The 19323-nt window shown below is 36.6% G+C and overlaps 3 protein-coding genes and 1 pseudogene across 4 annotated transcripts; 1 reads left to right on the top strand and 3 right to left on the bottom strand.

The window, feature by feature from the left end:
- Positions 1–861: 861 nt before the first annotated feature.
- On the bottom strand, positions 862–3815 carry LOC147473849 (isopentenyl-diphosphate Delta-isomerase I). Its single transcript, XM_086586982.1, has 6 exons — positions 3210–3815; positions 2821–2876; positions 1932–2023; positions 1689–1791; positions 1470–1607; positions 862–1359 (listed from the first exon to the last, which is right to left on the bottom strand). The coding sequence occupies exons 1-6, from the start codon at positions 3470–3472 to the stop codon at positions 1106–1108; spliced, it is 906 nt and encodes a 301-aa protein (XP_086443108.1). The 5' UTR covers positions 3473–3815; the 3' UTR covers positions 862–1105.
- A 593-nt stretch (positions 3816–4408) lies between these two features.
- On the bottom strand, positions 4409–8430 carry LOC147473848 (26S proteasome non-ATPase regulatory subunit 13 homolog B-like). Its single transcript, XM_086586981.1, has 6 exons — positions 8133–8430; positions 7591–8037; positions 7387–7467; positions 6480–6676; positions 6288–6387; positions 4409–4867 (listed from the first exon to the last, which is right to left on the bottom strand). Exons 1-6 carry the CDS (start codon positions 8280–8282, stop codon positions 4682–4684), a joined length of 1161 nt encoding a protein of 386 aa, XP_086443107.1. The 5' UTR covers positions 8283–8430; the 3' UTR covers positions 4409–4681.
- Positions 8431–10421: 1991 nt separating this feature from the next.
- Positions 10422–13754, top strand: LOC147473847 (CDT1-like protein a, chloroplastic). Its single transcript, XM_086586999.1, has 7 exons — positions 10422–10783; positions 10879–10998; positions 11073–11307; positions 12009–12698; positions 12918–13119; positions 13217–13307; positions 13470–13754. Exons 1-7 carry the CDS (start codon positions 10479–10481, stop codon positions 13525–13527), a joined length of 1701 nt encoding a protein of 566 aa, XP_086443125.1. The 5' UTR covers positions 10422–10478; the 3' UTR covers positions 13528–13754.
- A 705-nt stretch (positions 13755–14459) lies between these two features.
- Positions 14460–19106, bottom strand: LOC147473846 (uncharacterized; annotated as a pseudogene). The gene is made up of 8 exons (XR_015210278.1): positions 19099–19106; positions 18668–18733; positions 17904–18008; positions 17676–17744; positions 16698–17187; positions 16222–16488; positions 14803–15012; positions 14460–14686 (listed from the first exon to the last, which is right to left on the bottom strand). The product of XR_015210278.1 is annotated as an uncharacterized LOC147473846 (transcript).
- Positions 19107–19323: the final 217 nt, after the last annotated feature.

Genomic DNA, 19323 nt, shown 5'->3' with positions numbered 1-19323 from the left:
GGTGCACCGTGCAGGTGTACCTAATGTCAGCAAACCTCTCCTTGAGAGAAAGAAATTACAACTTAGCATACAGTATAGTAAGAGTGTAAGACACTAAGATCTATACGCGATCATATAAGTTACAATATGGTAGCATGAATAAAAATAAACAAACCTGAATGTGACAATAAGAGCAAAGCACAAGAAGAAATTGGTGAAATAAAACTTGGCCATATCTAACTCGGAGACTACAGTACAGTAATGCCTTGTGCTATGAGAGTAACTCAAGGTTCAACTGCAGCTATTTATAATAGTTCTGGAATCTGGATATGAATGTAACACTTATTTTAGGATAAAATCAAGCATTCAAGCCTAGTTCTCGTGAGAATAGGTAGTCCGAGGTCTGGTCTACCACAGATCCTATCTTTCTCAATGCATAACGCATAACTGAAGTTCTGTACTTCCGTTAAAAAAACAAAAACACACAGCGCAGAATTGGGACTTAATGGCTACTGCTAATACCTCATTGGTACCTCAATGTTCTTTGCAGTTCTTACACGTTGGGTAATATATATATATATATATAAGGGGAGGGATAGAGCCACTCCCATTAGAGTCACTCCAGAGCCACTCCCAAAACATACAAATATTAGAACAGGGTAATATTTTGATAATAGGGTAATATTTTGTTTGTAAAGCACATTGTGAACCTTTTGGAAATTGATTATTAGACAATGCAGCTCCAACCAAATATTCCCTAAGGAAGTCTGTTAATGGCGTCCAAACACAGTTTTTTCATTTTTCGACTGTTCTAAAAACAAAGCATTGCTACAACTTCACACTGGAGCGCATAATATATTAGAGACATCCTATAACATGTGATTTATCCCTAAATATTGTAATGCCATTGAAAAGTGAAAACCTTGATTCAAATCCAAAATACAAATGTCAGATTTATTACGTACGTTACATTCAAACAGAGATGCATTCAATCCTCAAAACCTGATGAAAATAAAAGATTTGAGCAGACCTCAAAGGAAATGCTCAACCCAGCCAACTTATTGAAGCAAAATTCTACTGGTACAACACAACTCAAATGCCACCCAAGTCCCAAGCATGGCAGGCCTCAAGTCAATTTGTGAATAGTTTTCATGTCAGCAGCTTCCTTGAGTGTTCCCTTTTCTACATGGTCCCACCACTTGAACAAGAAATTCTCCACCACCAGTTTAAACCAAGGAGATAGTTTCAGTCCCTCCTCACCTGCATCTGCTTTTCTCAGTAATTCTTTCAGCTGCTCGCGGTTCACGTACTTAACATCCACAACTTCATCAGGATTGGGTTGGAATTTAACATCACGGACCATGAAGAGCAGATAATCCACTGCGATTTAAGCATGAATTCTAAAGTCAAAATAGCAGAAAGAAAAAGTACATATAGTAAATAAAATGTAAGAAACTGGATACTGAGAACAATCGAGTTAGCTTAATTACATTCATGCTCCCCCCACTTGCCATCAGATGGTGCCTTGTACAAAATGCGTCCAAGTGGAATGAATTCATCAACTGGCACATCTTCTGCAGGAATACCCAGTTCATCAAACAGCTTCCTTTGTGCAGCATTCCTTACCCCTGTGCAAGTAAAATGGAAAATCATATACTGCAAAAGGGACAAAACAACTAAGAAGTACTCCATATTAGACAGATAAATACCAAGATAGTTCTCCTCTATAAGCTCAGAATCACGATAAAGTGGATGGCTGCAACAGGTGTTTGTCCATACCAATGGAAATGTTACTTTAGTTGCAGACCTTTGCTGTCAAACAGGTGTATATGATGTCAATACTAGAAAAGAAACTCATGGCAACTCATCCATACACTATAAATCTCAAAACATTGAGGAAAGATGGGTATCCCAACAAAAGTACAAAAAATATATTTCCCAGATTTACATACCTGAAGAAGCAACTCATACTTTGAGTTGAACAGAAAAACACTGAAGGCTCGATGCAGCAGATTATCTGCTTCAATCTTTTCCATCAAATGGCCTGAAAAACAATGGAAGAGTTACAATAAAGAAAACGATCCACCTCCAACCATCCATACTAATGCAACCACTGCTAAGTAATATATGTCCTATAATTGACCTTAATATACCCATCAAAGAGCTTCTGGACTTGCACCATTCAATTAGTCAAGAGAGATCCAGTGTAACAGACTTGTCAAGAGGAACATATTCATGACTGATTACATGCAGAACAAATCAGATTTTCGACACAAACACAAACGCCTTCAGGCTTGTAAGCAATACTAACAAAGTAACAAGCACTTAAGCGTGTCCAATATATTTTATTGTCACCCATAAAAACCATTTGTAATCCCATTGTGGTTGATCATTCTGGTATGACTGCAGGCCTTTTCCTTATCTTTTTTGGACTGCTTAACTATCGAAGACTACATGCAGTAAGACCATTAACTCAGGGTGATGTGGTTGATGGCCAAAGAAGTCTCATATGATATCATGCTTTGTGTGAAGTAAAGAGAACTAAATCAGAGCATCTAAAGTCATCCTTCACATGTCTGCTCCCTTGCAAATCTAAATCTTTTTTGGGTTTCAATTTTATCTCTCCAAAGGCAGCAGGATTGCATCCATATGGTTGCTTTATTAGTATGTAACCTTTCGGGATTTCTCCTCTTTGCGCATTAATCCCATCTATGAGTAAATTGTGTACTGAGGGTTTCTGGCTAGAAAGTAGCCAGAGTTTTGATATTAGGGACACAATACAGAGGGCTGTGTAACTTAAGTACAGAAACAGTTAAAAGTAGTCTGCAATAACACACTTACAGTTATATTTGGAATCATGTCCAACGACATTATCATGCTCATCCACCAGAATACATCTGCAAAAAAAATCGATTTCAAACTAGTACATACATAAGAAGCATAACCATAGTCATAGATTCAAGGATTAAGATTGAATGAGTATATCATTGAGTTTTCTGAGGCGTAAGAAAGAAGCAAATGAAAAGTCAATAATATGAGATCAAATCAAATAATTAAACACGTAATATAGCAATAATAATTTGATTTGATCCAGTCTTCCATGGCAAAATGCATATGAACAGTAATAAAAAACAAATCTTTACCAAAAAAAAACACAAAAACAATAATGCCATCAATTTATATCCCAATTATAAAATAAAAAAATGAAAGGTATTGAGAAAAGAAGTAACTCGTCTTCAAACATGAGACGTTTCTGAACAGCGTCCATGGCAGAATCCGTAACTTCACCCATCTCCGTTTTAGTCGTGGCTGAATACAACTTAGTATTATGAAAACCAACGCCGGGACGAGAGCAGGAAAGAGAGACAGGTGCAAGGTTGTGGTGGTGGTGGTGGTGGTGGTGGTGGTGGTGGTGGTGGAGAGAAGGTGTTAAAGTTTTAGTGGTGGTGGAAAGTATGCTTAATATAGGGAAGCCAATCCTGATTCCCGACATATATTATTTTTGGGATTCCCGAATTTTATTATTACTCTTTTTAGTTTCTTTCTTTCCAAAACACTTTTTTTTTTATCACCCTTTTTAACCACTCTCCTATTGTTTCTTTGTATTGAGAGTTTGAGAGTTTGTATTGAGAGTTTGAGACTTGGACTTGTTTTGTGTTTGGGAATTGGGAGGGAAGTGATGACAGATGGTGAGAAGGGTAGCTGAGACAAAGTCAATGGAGTAGCTTTGATTACATTTGGGGTTGGAAATTTTTGTATTGTTTAACGTGGTACTCCAAATAATTAATCAGTAACATTGGTGACAGCAATTTTCTTTTTAAAAAATAGATATGGGTGATAATGTGTGATACAAAATCATACAATCATATATTTCTCAACGTTTTCATCATTGTGCTGATACAATGGGACTTGGTAACCGTGTTATCTCGCCGTTGATCCGAATCCAAAATGTGTGTGTGTGTGCTGAGATACGAGATGTGTGTGTGGTACAAAGATTGATCTCTATACCCAGTTATAGAGTTGGCAATGTCCCATGTACAGCAACTCAGCTTTTGGGGCAATTCCAGCGCCCTAGGTAGAGAGAGTCCCAAAACTAGTACTGTAAGCTAAAGATCCAGAGGAAAATATCCCATATCTTAAATTACTTGTTATAAAAAAAAGCACAGCGTGAATAATTTTAAGTATTAGCCTGTGTGATGCTTCTATAAAAAATAAAAATAAAATCGTATAGTAAACACAACATGGATAATTTAGTATTAGCTCGTGTTGCAAGTTGCAGCAGTATTCTAGAACTATTTTGACTTGATTATTTCAAGTATTGGGGCATGAGTGCATGACCATGTCAAGAGCATAAACCTCAATTTCCCTTTATTTTTGGCAACCAAACATTTAAAGCCCATTAAACTTGCATGAAATAAACCTCGGCTCATGCAGTCGAAGGCAAATCTCATTTTCCATCTGAATCTCAAAACTAGAGGAAATGAAATACAAACCTCACAGCAAAGATGCTGTGCTTCTGAAAACATTTGAGCAGAATTAACGAGAAATAAAGCCCTTATATCATCAAGGGTCTCAAAATTCTTTTCCTTCAGTTTTTCCTTGTATTTTCAGGTAGCAGTAGACTGTTACAGAACAGAGAAAAGAAGCCAACAGAAAAAGAAATCCATGCTGCCACTAAATCAACACCAACAGAAAAATAAACTCATGCTGCCACTAAATCAGGTGTCTCCGCCTCAACAGACAACACAGTATTGTGTACTTTATCCAGCCAATTGTCCAGCTTATCACGCAAGGATTTGATCTGGGGTATCCCAAGAACCCTTGGCTGCACCCAAGAGATATGAACAGTTCCATCTACTTGATCAATTATGCCCTCAATGAGATGAACCTGCGACGAGTTATGCAGCATTTAGCTATTATTCCACATCATTTTCACAATTAATAACTCATAACAAAGAATCTATACTATTGCAAAGACAAACAAAATGAATCATTACTAAACGTAACAATACACCAAAGAAGACAATCAATGGGTTAAAAGTAGATCACTTCAGTATCGCTAAGCTAATATACATTTCCATCTTCATTAATGACCAAGGACCCTCAATGTCAATCAATTTATACATGCAATTAGTTCCAGTCAAACAAATCAGAAATCTTATTTCATGCTTCCCGACGTTCATGACCGACCATATATATGCAGTGTTGCCTTCTCTACTAATTTTGTAAACAGAAGTAATATGCAGTTGAAACCCTTTCTGAACCCCACCATTCAGCAGGTTCATTCAAATTTGATTTATTTTCTATGAATGCCATCACAAAATCTAAGTTACTTTGACACGGGTACGTGTATCTGTATCCGATACGGGTATGAAGTGTCAGGTATATCGCATACAATATGTGTGTACCGCATCCAACACAGACACATATCTGACATGGATTATTTTTAGAATATGGTGTGTCCATGTAATTTGGCACAAAATAAGTTACTGTAAAAGATATCTCCAGGAAGAACGGATGTAGGATTAATCAACTAAACATAGCAACTAGGTTAAGATTTATGATGGTACTGAACAAGGCGTGTATACAAATTCACTACACGAGGCAGATACTTCATGTAATAAGAAAGGCAATAGGGGTGGTGGTAAAATTAGAAGCACTGTGAAACCTTTTAAGAGAAACCAGAACCTATCACGGGTTAGGAAAAAATAATCACACAGCCACCCAATAGAGACAATCCTAATATTTAGAGACTCTTTCCTCCAATGCCATGTACCTACCTGAGCCAGTAAATAAAAACAAAAGTTTAGGCCTAGCCTCCCCCTTCCCACCAACAAGGGAAAAGAAAGGAATAAAATATACTACTCTTTCCCTCCAATGTCTGACATGAAATCATGGTTGAAGACTGAGCCAGAAAGGATACCTTTCCAGGCACCGCAACCAAATAGTTTAGGTAAAGTTGGGTCCCCTTTCCCACCAACAAGGGAAAATAAAGGAATAAAAGATACTACTCTTTCCCTCTAATGTCTGACATGAAATCATCGGTTGAAGACTGAGCCATAAAGGATACCTTTCCAGGCACCACAACCAAATAGTTTAGGTAAAGTTGGGTCCCCAACCAAAACCACAGAACATGACGAGATAGCACAGAGGTTGAAATCTAAAGATGAAAAGCGTATGATACTTTAACACGCTGACACGGGTTCATATTCGTGATCAGACCAGAATTAAATGAGTTTCCTGGGATACCTAACCAAGCTAAGGCACACAGTCATAACGAGGAACTCAAAAGAAGAAAAATCACTTACAGAAAGGCTCCTCATGAGAAGAAATTCCACTTCCTCAATAGACAGCTTAGTGTGCTCAGCAATGACACTTAATGGAATAGTTCGGTCCTCAGAGGGTCGGCTGCAACAAGGAAATCCAGGATCAGATTCACCAGTTTTTTACCAAATAGGAGCACAATAAATAACCAAATAGAACTGCTACATAGAAATTACCTAAAAATTATCTCCATCAGACAAAGAATGTTTATCTTTTCTAATAGCTTCTTCTCGTTTTCTACTAATGCTGGCTGAGAAATCAGTGCAGCTCTGTGAACTTGACAGAGTTCCTGATAACGCACTAAATCGCCAGCATTGAATGCCTGGAGGATATAGTAGATCCACTCCACCTTAGTTCCGAGTAGACTTTTGATCTTTAGTTTCCAAAAGAGAACAAATAAAAATAGTTAGTGCCCTACAGTTATTGAGTACAATATGCAAATGAAGAGAACATGAAACAGCAGATAATTCCACCAGAGGTATTTGTAGTAGCCAAATAAGAACCTTCCAGGGTTAAGTAAGATCAACTGGTTATAGATTTTGGTTTAGTTTGTTCTACTAACCACAACCATTTTGCATGTACATTGAAGGTACACAAGAGTACCAGACAGGTCCTATTAGAGCTTCGGGGAATTGACAAGATTTTTGTGCTCATCAAGTGAAAACCACAATCATGTGTGGTTAACGTGTCACATGCATGTACCATTGAGAAATATATATCAGTCGCATTGATTTTACAAGTTAGGTGCACTCATGCCAGTTCAATGATATCTCTCTAGGATGGTTACACTACATATAAATTTTAGTGACATACGTAAATTTTTTTTGGGTCGGTAAAATTCAGTGTGATGGCTTCCGTAACTCAAGATACCAACACAAGTGCATCCAAAGTGATTATCTAACTTCCAATCATACCGAAAGGAAAGGAAAGGAAAGAGAAAATTACTAACTTCACAATCTTAAGCTTAAGTTTTTACAAATTGATAAAAATAATACGATGTTCACAAATCCAATAAACTCTACATACATACCCATCAAAACACATAAATATTCAAAGACTAAAGACAAAAAAAAAAAATCTTACGATGGGATGTGAAAGCAGTTCGGCAAAGTTATACACGTTATCTCCCAGTAAAGCAGAAAGAGATAAATCAAATGCCAAGTCCTGCAATATGAAAATTAAACAAAATCAATAAAACTCCAGATATAAGTACCCAAGATCACTGCTTAAACAATGAAAGCATCAATGAGGTAATAAGGGCATTTATTTCAACAGAGAAAACCATACCAGCTTAAATGTTTCTGAAAGAGAATCCACTGACGTGTACGCCAAATAAAGAAGTGCACTCCTATAGAATTCAGAAAATTCTCGACGACATTTATAGTATTGAGACGAAACCCAGTAGTAACTTGCATAAACAGATGGATCAATATCAGTCATGCTATCAAGGGTAGTCTTCCCATCATCCAATAAGTTTTTGCATTCTTTTTGGTCCCCTTTCTCAAGTCGAAACGCAGCTATCTGCAACTTGGAATACAATATTGGCTCCTGAATTCGCAGTTCCTTTGTATCTTGAAGCTTTTCAATAACAACTTGAAGAAAACTAATAGCTTCTAATCTTTCAGGAAACTGGCGAGACACTTTGACAGCAAAATGCGAAAGCTTAAGCGGGTTGATCTTAGTCTCAAATTCCGTAATGAAGTTGTTATAAAGATCAATCAAAGCATTCCCAACCTATTATAATGAGTATAGATAAAAAAAGAACGGTTCTTTATGTAAAATATTGAAGTTAAATCAATCAAATGAGTGATGTGTGTGTGTATGTATACCTGAAAGATGGGGAGTGAGATGAACTGATCAAGCTTAAGAGTGAGTTGATGCCATAGCTTCCTTTCATACAAATCAGCTAACTCAGTGTACCATTCAGCTAGTTCTGGGTGTGATTCACGTTGTGAATCTAAATAATGCAAACCCGCCATGATTTTTTTTTCTTTGGCTTCCTTAGTTTTGAGACAAACCCTAATTTTAGTATTTTAGAGAGAGAAAACAAAATCTTTTTCTTTTCTTCTTCCCCAATTCATCTTCTTTTGAGCCTAGATCTATTTTATTCGGCCCATGAAAAGGCCCGATACTATTTGTGTTTTCATTTTCTTTTTAGCTTAGAAATAAGATAATAAGAAACATTTTTTGAAATATATATCTACGTTTTATTCCTTCTTTGGCTATTTACCAATCTTTCCAACAAAATAAAACTTCTTAATGAACTTGAAAGTAAATGGACTCGGAATGAACTATATATAGACACATAATCACATGCAATTACTGAAAAAATTAGAAATTCGACATAAATTTTTTTCATAATACAATATATTAAATAAATCATTATTGTAAACATGAATGAGATCATAATTAAAATATTTATCTAACTCATTCTTTTTATATAAGATTAGTAGTATGCAATTGAAACTGAATTTGGAGTTCGGTTTCGGGTTTTTTAACCATTTTAACGGGTTTAGGGCTAAATTATCGGGTCGGGCTCGGGTTTAGAGAGTGTGACCAAACCCTATCCTATGTATTTTGGTATGGGTTCGGGTTTTGTTGGGTTCGGTGCAGGTTTTTTGTTTGGGTTTTGGGCGAGTTTCGGGTTTCGGGGCAAGATGGACATCCCTAAGCCACGTCGTTTTCTTGTCTATGAACGTAAGAAATCAAACAAGGGTCAATCTTCTTCAATAATGCCTGTGATTAATTTTCATAAGCTAAAATAATAATGACGAGCGATTGATTCATCCATTTCTGTTTTGGTTACACAGAGCAAACATTTTTGCAAAATAAAAAGACGGGCAACACAAATAAAATTGCTCCTTACAAAATTTACAGGGCCAAGGATCGTATTTAAAACGTGTTTTCTTTTTGCTTTACTTTTTTTTAAAGCATTCTTTTGCTTTTGGATTTGGGCAGGTCCCGTCCATCTTAACCGTCATGTCTTGCTCGGTTCAAGTGATTCCACCTAGGGAGCCTATTGATGTAGCGCCGCTATTATGTTTTGAATGAGAATTACATAAAAACGTTTCGTTTCAATGTAGAAAAACTAATTTTGCATAAGTAAGATTAATTCTCTCCTATCTTTCTATCTCTTTTATTTAAGAAACAAAATTAATTTATAATAACTTGTTTAGTAAGTCGTCTTAGGAAGTAGAAATATATCATTAAAAAAAAACTTTTTTCACATGGTTTTCTAAGGGTAAAATTTCAATTGTGATAATTGATCTAGTCCTAAAATTTGAACGAATTCCTTACTCTAATTATACACGCGTTACGCGTGAGTAAAGTGAAATTTGAATATTAGTACCTTTTGAGAATTCGTGTCACAAATACATTAAACTATCAAAAGAGCCAACATCAAATGGCGTTGCTGCAACGCCTAAGGACTAAAGGAACATCCCTAAACACCTATATTAACTCAACAGGGAACCCACCCATCCCCAAAATCTCTAAACCCTACATCTATTTCATTTTTTATTTCCGTTTCCGTTTGTTTGCTGCAAAGTGCATGAAGTGCTCATTTGAGTATTTTTACACAAACAGGTATTTCGGACCCAAACTTGGAAAAGGACTTGTAAAAACTTCTAAGGACTCTAGAAATATGAGGTTATGTCTCACTCCTTATTCGGTTTTCATCAGTATAATCAGATTTCACTAAGTACATGTGAGCTCAATCGAACGCTTATTTTTTTAGCGGAATTGCAGGACGTTTACAGATTCTAAGTTTTTCATATTTTAAATTGTAAGACATATAGTATAAATGCATGTTATGTTTACATTTATGTAATATATATTTTGTTTAAACATTTAGATTAGCATGTTAGAATATCTTTCCATGATCGCATATATAAGCATGGAATAAACATATATACTTTTTGAGTTGTACACATAGTAATCACCATCTTTTCCTATCAGAATCACACGTGTGATCTCAATTCGGAAAAATCTCAACCACGTGTGACATTAATCGTAGTAAAATCTGATTTGGCAATATGACACGTGGAATGCCACATCAGCTTTCCCGCCAAAAAGCACCGTTCCCTCCCGCCATTTATCACTCTACCCTATAAATAGCTTCTTCACTCTTGACACACTAAAAAACTATTTCATCTTTCCATACCAATCCTCAAAACATGAATAACAACCTCCCTCCATCATCACCCTTCACACCCTTCAAATCAAAGAAGATCATACGATCTACCTCGAATTCATCACCATCTCCATCCAATGAAATCCAACCGTTAGATCCAAAAACCCCAGGGAAAGAGAAAACCAAAAGCTTTGCTTTTACACTAAATCAAGTGAAAAAAGCAGCTGCAAAGCTCAATGAATCAAGCACACCTCTCAATTTGACTGAATCCATTACACCATCAGCTGAGAAAGAACGTAAATTTGGGAAGAAGAAGACGCCCAGAGTTTTAATCAAACTTCCTGAAAAGTAAAGTTTTGATCTTTTTTGCTGTTTTTTTTTAGTGATTTGGTTAAAATTAATGCCTGGGTAATTTTTTTAGCTAAGTATTTGATTCTTTACAGGTTTGAGTCACTAGCTAAATTCTTTGATGATATGCAATCGACGTATCGGTTGTTAAAGCTGAAGGGGACATTGAGGAACTTCACTAACATTTGCCCCGGGGTTGAATCGTTATCAGACAGGTATTTTATTTGGGGTTTTTTTTTTGTGATTTTTTATGGGCATGGGCATAGAGTAAATTTTGACTGTGTTTTAGGAGGTTTAGTTATGAACATTTAGCACAAATGAAGTATGTCTTACCTGAGGCTATTGAATTGAAGAGGGTTAATGTGGTTGATGAGCGTACGTGTTGTACCAAGTCTGATATTGAGGTTATGTTGCTGATTGATGCGGTGGAATGTGATGGGAAAGGGAAAATAGGAAGTGGATATTCTAACTTGAGCAAAGTGTTCAGAACTCGGCTTTTGGAGTTTGTGAAAAACCAGCCCGAGGTAATTATTTACCATATTGTTTATAAGTTATTTGTGTTTGAGTAAAAGCATTGTTATATTTCTAAGAGAAGCATTGTTGTCGTGTTATTGCTTGTTTGATGCTATTGGAACATAGAAGCTAGATGGAAGAATGTGGTTTTAGGTCTCCAATGCTGCTCTCAAATTTGATGTTATTCGAGATCTTGTATTGTTATTTAGACAAAGTGTGTTTATTGTTTTCTTTAATCTAAAAACTTTGTACGAACTACTTGTACTATTTGGTTAAGGTTTGGTGTTGCTTCCATTTAATGATTTGGTGCATAATATTGACAAATAGGATTATTTATGAATCATGTTTTCGTCTACCTTAGTCTTTAATTTTCCTGGAAATGACATGGAAGGATTTTCTTTGGTCCCTCGCCATGATTGTAGCTCACTTCTAGCTGGGACTTACAGTGATCTGTATATAGAGGGTTGACACGTTTTATAGAATTCAGTTTGGGATTTAGGTAGAGAGTGGCTTAGTCTTTAATCGCATCCGTATACTGAGTGCCATGCAATTCTTCCTGTCAATTGTTTTGTTGTTACTCGTGTTAGTTAGCTATAGTAGTGGACAACATAGAGTCGATAACCATTGTTATAGGGATTTGATTCTGGATTGGAATCTTCTTTTTAGTGATTGCAGTTCTGAAATAACCTATATCTTGTTTTGCTATCATCAGGAAAGAGAAATCCCGATGGGAGAACTTCCAGAGCCATTTAATACAAGAATGCAGAACAGCCTTTGGACTTTGAAAGAGAACTGCAAGTCCCCAGTACCTGTTCATTCATCATCTAATTCCACTCCCCAGCAAAGTACTGTAGCAGCATCCCACTTATCTCGGTCTTTCAAGACCCGGTTTTCGCAGAAGTCTTCTTTTCCTGAATCAGAGAAAACCGGAATGCTATCAACTACTCGCAAACATTTATCTCATTCTGAAGAAGCCCGTTCAAGTGTGGCAACTCAATCTTCCAAGCTACGAACCATCAAAAACATATCGTTGCTAGAAGTTTCTTCTGTTAATTTACCCCCTCAAAGTCCTGTGGAACCTGATGATGAGGAAACCAATCACATAAAAGATAAAGACTATCTGCTAAAAGAAATCAATCCCTCTGAAGAGACACCTGCCAAGGTAGTATCTACTCCTGCAAGGATGATGACCACTACACCTGTCTTGCAGACACCGAAGAGATGCCACACTGCCCCAGATGATGTTTGCTCTCCCTCACCAAAAAAGTTAGTGAGGCGCCCTCTGATGTTTCCTACTCCTGTAAAGAATGCAAAAGCTGAGGTTGAGGTAAATGAGACGGAGTCACCAAACAATGCATATATTATGAGATTACTTCCAGAGGCGCGGGTTCTAATTCAGTATGTTCTTCACGTAACTCTCCTTCCCCTATATTGATTGTCGTATTTTATATGAAATCATTTGGTCAATTGAGTTTCATACATCAATTTAGCTTGATGTATCTTCACCTTAGTACCACCCACCCCCAATACACACAAATGTTTAAGAGATGTGCTTTCCTCTTAAATGTGATAGAACCACCATTCCTTGTTCTGCATTTCTTATAGCTGTCCCTCTTTTTAGATAATGGAGAAAGAGAAAAAGGCAATGAAGGAACATGATATAGCCATTTCTCAAGCAAAAAGGCGGAGACAGATGATTGCTTGCCTGCCAAAGCTGTTTAACATGATCCATCTCATGTTCCAGTCCAATAAGGGTAGTATTATGACAAAGGAAGAGCTTATGCACAAGCTTATTAGAAGTCACTTGGATATAGTTGATAGAGGTAAGGTCTTGTAGATTACAGTCCTAACAGTTTCCTGGTTCATCCAACTAATTTTGTAGGTTGATATTAACTAAGAGGGTCTTATATGGATTTGCAGCTGAACTGGAAGAGCAGTTGAAGTTAATGAAAGAACTGGTTCCAGATTGGATTGCGGAGAAGACAGCATCTTGTGGGGATCTTCTCTTAAGGTAAGCTTGTTATGTCGATGCCTTAATTATGTTTCTGAGTGTTAGGGGTGCTTCAGCAAATTTAAGTGGTTAAAGCACATATAAGCAACCAATTTGGTTGGATAGTAAGAGCCAATGATGTTGTGAAGCACCTTATGATGTACGAATCATTATGTTTTGCAGTATCAACAAAAGTTCATGTCCTGATTCAATTCGTAGGAGACTGACGGCAGCTTTGTGAAGATATTGTTTCGCCCAAATTCAGGGGGGCACCCATAGTTTATACAGTTTGAAGAAATCAGGTCATCGAGTTTCGTGTTCATCAATTTGCCAATTCATCGAGATGGCCGGTGCTCAGACCTCTATCACAAGTTCATAACTAAGGATGACAAAATGTATAGGAGATAGAGATTCTGGGATATAATAGAAATGAAAGAAGATATCAAAAGAAACATAAATTTGCAGTTAGATCTGTAGTGCAAGTACGTTGCCCATGATGAATATTGAATGGATATAAATCATCATCATAATCTCAATATGCTGAATGGGGGTCCAGAAACTGAAACAAAGTAACTTGTAAGAACACCTGAGGAAGAAGTACTAGCACACCACTAATGGATGTGGTTTATCTAATTATATAAAGTGATTAACCAAACTCACAATACACTAATACAGCAATACACTGTTTTTTGTTGCTTCAGAGCAAACGTTTTTGCAAAATAAAAAGACGCAACACACCTCCTTACAAAATTTACAAGGCCAAGGATCGTATATGTATTAGAGGTGGGGAGTTTGAATTCGTGTTTTCTTTTTGCATTACATTTTTTTTTTTAAAGCATTCTTTTTTTTTTTGGAGCATTGTGTTTTGAACGAGAATTACATAAAAACGTTTCGTTTCAATGTAGAAAACCGTAGACATTTCTTCCTGCGGGAAAGCATCACAATGGGATTCTACAAGAATAAAACTCCCTAGTCACATTGGCAAATCAAATACCACTAATATTTTGTAAACATGCTGGAAGCAGCTTTCAACATTTCTCAACAACTATTTTAGCAACAGCCTTCAGTATAGCCTGGTAAAAAACTGACACAGACACCAATAAATCATCCATTACTTGTGTGCGTCTGTAAGAGCATTACTTGTGTTACACCACTCAGTATATGTTGAGAGTATAAAAACTGAAATTTATTGAATATGATAACCGGTTTTCATCATCATCATCATCATCAATAGCACACCAGTGACAAGATACTACGAAATTTTCAATAATTCAAAGTAGACATTAACAATATCATTAGATCGTAGATCATGAATCTGTTACACAATCTTTACTTATTCTTCCTCTTCAGCTTCTTCTAGCCAGTTCACAAATGGTTCCAAAGCCTTGACAAAGGTTTGCCTGCAGTGCCAAGAAGTGAAATGAAGCATTGACTCTCTAAAACATACTCACCACTACCGGCATACTAAGTAATTTATAAAAGAAAGCAGACTATATGAGATACGAAATATGCATACCTGCCCTTTGAGTTAGTTCCTTTACTGAAACCAGAGGAGAACAGTATCTTCTGCAAGCACGTCCTGATCATAGAGAGATCTCACAATTTCTGGGAATAGCTTCATTAGTTTGGCATCCTCATAACACTGGATCTGTACTTTGTACATCAGTTCTAGCTCCAACTTGCCACTGGTACAATAGATATTCAGAAGTTTCGCCCATGTTTTCACCTGTCCAAAATAGCATGGTTGTCAAGAAGTTTCTCATACTTGATGCATGAAGTTAAGAACCTATGTGGAGAAGGTGGATCAGGAAATGATCACCACAGAACACCTTTGAAAGGCTGAGGCACTGAAATGAGAGGGGCATATAATATAAAGTTGTTCACAAATATAGTTGAGTCAACTAGGGATCCAAAAATTCTCCTTTGTCTGAATGCTGACTCAATGCAGTATCTGGTCTTATGGTCATATTGCAGAGACGAGTAGTAGAGCCACTGCATACATCCATCAGACCATGAGCTTTATAAGTTTGAAGTGTTTGAGTGCTTACTCAAATCACTCAACACAGTATCTGGTCTTTATGGTCATGTTGCAGAAACAACAAGTAAGACCTCTGCTTACATCCATGACCTTTAAAAGTTTAAAGTGTTTCAGGTAGGAGGGACATAATATCATCGTATTCAAGGACACGAATCGGTTACGATCCTCAAGATTTTTTCTTTTCTTTTATTTTTTTTTCAGTGAAACATAGCAGGAGCAAAATGAAAAAATAATTGCGGGATGTGTGGTCTGATGGTGCTTTACCAAGTACACAGGAAAAATATAGGGAAATAAGTAGTACAGATAATCAAATATATTAATATTATTTACAAATTTATTACTCCCAAGTCATAAACATATATGAAACACTTTAAAATAATTTTAACAACACATTAGTATTTTGTTATTTCCTGAACCTACCAAACCCAAAAATCGGGAAACAAAAATAAAACCTCTCCAACATCTCCAAAGAAGATACTATTATAGCCCCAATTGAAAGTAATCTTTACTTATAGTTTCCATCCAAGTGTAGTATACTACCATGCGACCATATAGTAAAACTGTATTGAAGTTTTACGGATATAAATGCAAAGGGCATGACCATGCTCCAACACCGTGGCGTTGTTATTGTGACACCGGGCGTCCGGACAACAAAATTTATTTTTACATTTCAACTACATTTGTGAAGGAAATGAGGTTTTGTCCCATTGAAGCTATTGTTGTGTTATGCCCGGACTCTGAGTGGCCAAGGATAACACCAAATGGCTAATTTCTATATTAACTTTATATGCGGCAATCCGCCAAAAGAACAACAAGAAAAATATGTAAAACACCAACTAAAATTTAGAAATCAATAAAATGGTGCAACAAAAACTAATGAAATGGTAAAGCACAAACTGGCATGGCGAATGCAAAAGCATTGGCATTTTGCTGCTGATTTTTCCCGACCACCGAGCGGCATCCATAATTACATCCCATAGAATGCGTCACGACCTCGGCGTCGGCGGCGGCTTAAGCGTCCTTAACACGTTGCTTCCACGGTGTCAATGACTTGGATATGTCGGGTCTCCTCACGCTATCCGGGTGGTCAATGCAGATTTCATTTCCTTGAGTTTGATCTCAAATATTTTCTTCTCATTGTATTGACGACCAACCGGGGCCTTCCTTGCTTGTGAATAGAAATAGACATTACGCAACATAAAGCACAATTACAACTTCAAGAAATCCAATACCACTCACGGCATCACATGAATAAATTACTCCATAAACTTATATTGGCTATTCCCTAATTTCATCATTTTAGGCATATAAATGGTATTCGAAATGCACTACGAAAACAAAGATATGCTTTAATCTTTGAAAGGAACACTCACGTGAAATGCTCAGAGAAACCTTCAGGAGAGCGCTTTGCGGAAGGAAAAAAATCAAGGAGATTGTCCTCCATCTTACCCCGCTTCAGGAGTGTAATCAAATCATCAACACTTGTTATCAATCGGTACTCCTTGAAGAAGTCTGTTATGAATGTAAGCACTAGCCCCTTTCCCACAAGATTATCCTTGAGTGGCGGCTGCATAACGTCTCCGGGGAAGTCCGGACAACCACGGGAGAATGTAAGGGCTGTGAAAATAGCAAGCTTCTTTCTTTCATTCTCTTCAAAAGCTCCAATGACTGCAGGAATCGTCGCATAACATTTTCGAGATTCTTTATGAGGAAAGGCCTCCTGCGCAAGATCTTCTGTAGGTAAAGAACAGAAGGCAAAATAGCTTCACGTGTTGGCTCACAATCTATGACAGAATAGGTATGTCGCTCCCCTCATCAGATTTTGTTGTGCCAGGGCTGTGTTCGGCCTCCTATGAAAACCACCTGCAGTTTCAAAACCATTAGACCCTACTACCACAATAACAATAAGAAACCATCAGCCCTTGAATAAAATGGCAAGATAAGAGAACAACATGTCCCCTGTGCTAATATGAGATCAAATAAATACTTCAGAGTCTTTTCTACTCTGTAAATGTACCTCTTACTTGACCTAGCAAGTAGGTAGGATTACATAATCAGGACTACAAAGAGCTTCTATATAAAAGGACAAGAAAAGATACTTGACTGTTTTTGTAGATATCTCAAAGAGATGACATATCTACAGTGCTCATATAGAGAGCTCTTACACCTGATTTTCTTAATTACTTTTTCTATTTATAAACTTTATGTTTTCCAGAAATAATCAGTGTCTGACCTTATGATTTTCTACTAAGGGATACAATTTCCAAGAAAATGATAACACAAAACATTCAGAGAATAATTTATTCAATCAAAGACATGAGAGGTCATTATAAGTGTACGAAAATGCCTACCTCGAAAAAGGTGTCACCGTATCTTGAAAAGTTAAGGTCTGCAGATTCGATGCTCTTGGCTGTAAGTTCCTGTATATAGAATACCCTTGGTCAAACATACGATAACTACTGAATTACAAAATGTGTTTTAAAACCACCCAAAGACAATAATGGCAAGCATATGCTCATGTCATACACTAGACCTTAAAAATAGTTATATCAATTAAAATCAGAATAATAGGAACTCACCAAATCACCAGCATTATCCAGATATATCTGGACCACTGCATCTGCAAATGCGGCAGGGTCCAGAGGAGCTGCTATATTCGTTTGAGGGTCTTGATCCGCGTGCCACTAAATATACAGGAAAAAAAACACAGCAAATCATTACCTAATTTGAAGAACGAAAACATATAAAGAACAAGCAAAAAACATTAATATAGTCACTCCTATCTACAGTTTACATATTATTCAAAGTGGACCAATGTGACATTTCAATCTAATTGGCCCAAACGAATTGCTATAATGTGGGTACCACCGTCCGTAAACAATGATCTATATAACACCGTTTCATTGTTAACAGTAAAGTCGGTCTTTAAGGTCATCCATTAAACTGGAACCTAATCCTTTGGAATGGAAATTGCTTCTTGAAGTCTAACAAGGGAATTAAATTATACGAAGATTTTTCACCAAACAAAACTGTGTCATTATATCGAAACATAAAACATATTAAGGCGGTGTCCAAAGGAGAAGTTTCTAGAGTTGCAGTTAATTAAAAACATCCAGTAGAACTTGAGAAAATTCCAAGCATTTTGACACCTCAAAATCTTATGCAAGTTTCATTTCCTTTTCCCGAGGGGAAGGGTGCTGAACTGATTTTAGCTAATTGAAAAAACAAATTATAAGGGAGTTAGAAGTGCTCCAGGTGATGAGGCTAAAAGCATGAGTAGGAACTAAATGGTATCCTCTACAGCTAAAAACCGAGTGGAAACAAGAAATCTACAGAAACATACCCGAGAGTGGGTCTCTCCTTCGAGCTGCAAAAAAAAAGATAACATAGAATCCATAAGTAAAACAGACTTTGAATATCTCAAAAGTTTCATGCATAAAAAAGAAATCCCATAAAACAACATTTAAGATCTAATATTGACCTCAAAGCACTTAAACAGATGCTGAGAAAAGAAAATTCTATCCAAATACTAAAATCTTAATTAATCCCAAAAGATATCATTACTAGATAGCATGGCATACTAAAATCTTTAATTAATCCCAAAATATGTCATTACTAGATAGCATGGCATACTAAAATTAGAAGCCTTAATTACAATTTTCAATTCAAAGCACTGAAGAGTGACCAACAAAAACGCAAAACATTTTATCTGACGTAAGATCACACTTTAACCTCAAAATAGTCCCATTAGATCATCACACTATCTAATAGTACAATAACATGGACGGTACATTATACTTATCCAAGATTATTCTAAAGCTAGCCTAGATTATTTTAAAACTCAGAACACCATAAAAGACTTGACACTGGATTCTAAACACCATACCAAGACCCAATTGATCATCACTAGAACTGACCACACTTACAAACCTCAGATTTCAAAAACATGCATGTAAAGTGGATTGAATATTATCCTATAATAAATAATGTTCTAAACAA

The sequence above is a fragment of the Coptis chinensis genome, unplaced genomic scaffold, assembly GCF_015680905.1.
Source record: "Coptis chinensis isolate HL-2020 unplaced genomic scaffold, ASM1568090v1 utg1761_pilon_pilon, whole genome shotgun sequence".
Taxonomy (NCBI): Eukaryota; Viridiplantae; Streptophyta; class Magnoliopsida; order Ranunculales; family Ranunculaceae; genus Coptis; species Coptis chinensis.
Note: the sequence above shows the minus strand (reverse complement) of the source record. Positions and strands in the feature narration are given on the sequence as shown.

Bases quoted from the DNA above. Each gene is read 5' to 3' on its own strand.
- LOC147473849 (XM_086586982.1), bottom strand. From the start codon at position 3,472: ATGTCGGGAATCAGGATTGGCTTCCCTATATTAAGCATACTTTCCACC. The intron at 1,608-1,688 runs GTATTTATCTGT...TTACTTGCACAG, and splicing joins TATAGAGGAGAACTATCTTG to GGGTAAGGAATGCTGCACAA. The intron at 1,360-1,469 runs GTAATTAAGCTA...CTTAAATCGCAG, and splicing joins CAAGTGGGGGGAGCATGAAT to TGGATTATCTGCTCTTCATG.
- LOC147473848 (XM_086586981.1), bottom strand. From the start codon at position 8,282: ATGGCGGGTTTGCATTATTTAGATTCACAACGTGAATCACACCCAGAA. The intron at 7,468-7,590 runs GTATGGTTTTCT...TTCATATTGCAG, and splicing joins TTTCAGAAACATTTAAGCTG to GACTTGGCATTTGATTTATC. The intron at 4,868-6,287 runs GTAAGTGATTTT...AACTCGTCGCAG, and splicing joins TTCTCATGAGGAGCCTTTCT to GTTCATCTCATTGAGGGCAT.
- LOC147473847 (XM_086586999.1), top strand. From the start codon at position 10,479: ATGAATAACAACCTCCCTCCATCATCACCCTTCACACCCTTCAAATCA. The intron at 10,999-11,072 runs GTATTTTATTTG...ACTGTGTTTTAG, and splicing joins GTTGAATCGTTATCAGACAG to GAGGTTTAGTTATGAACATT. The intron at 11,308-12,008 runs GTAATTATTTAC...TGCTATCATCAG, and splicing joins TTGTGAAAAACCAGCCCGAG to GAAAGAGAAATCCCGATGGG.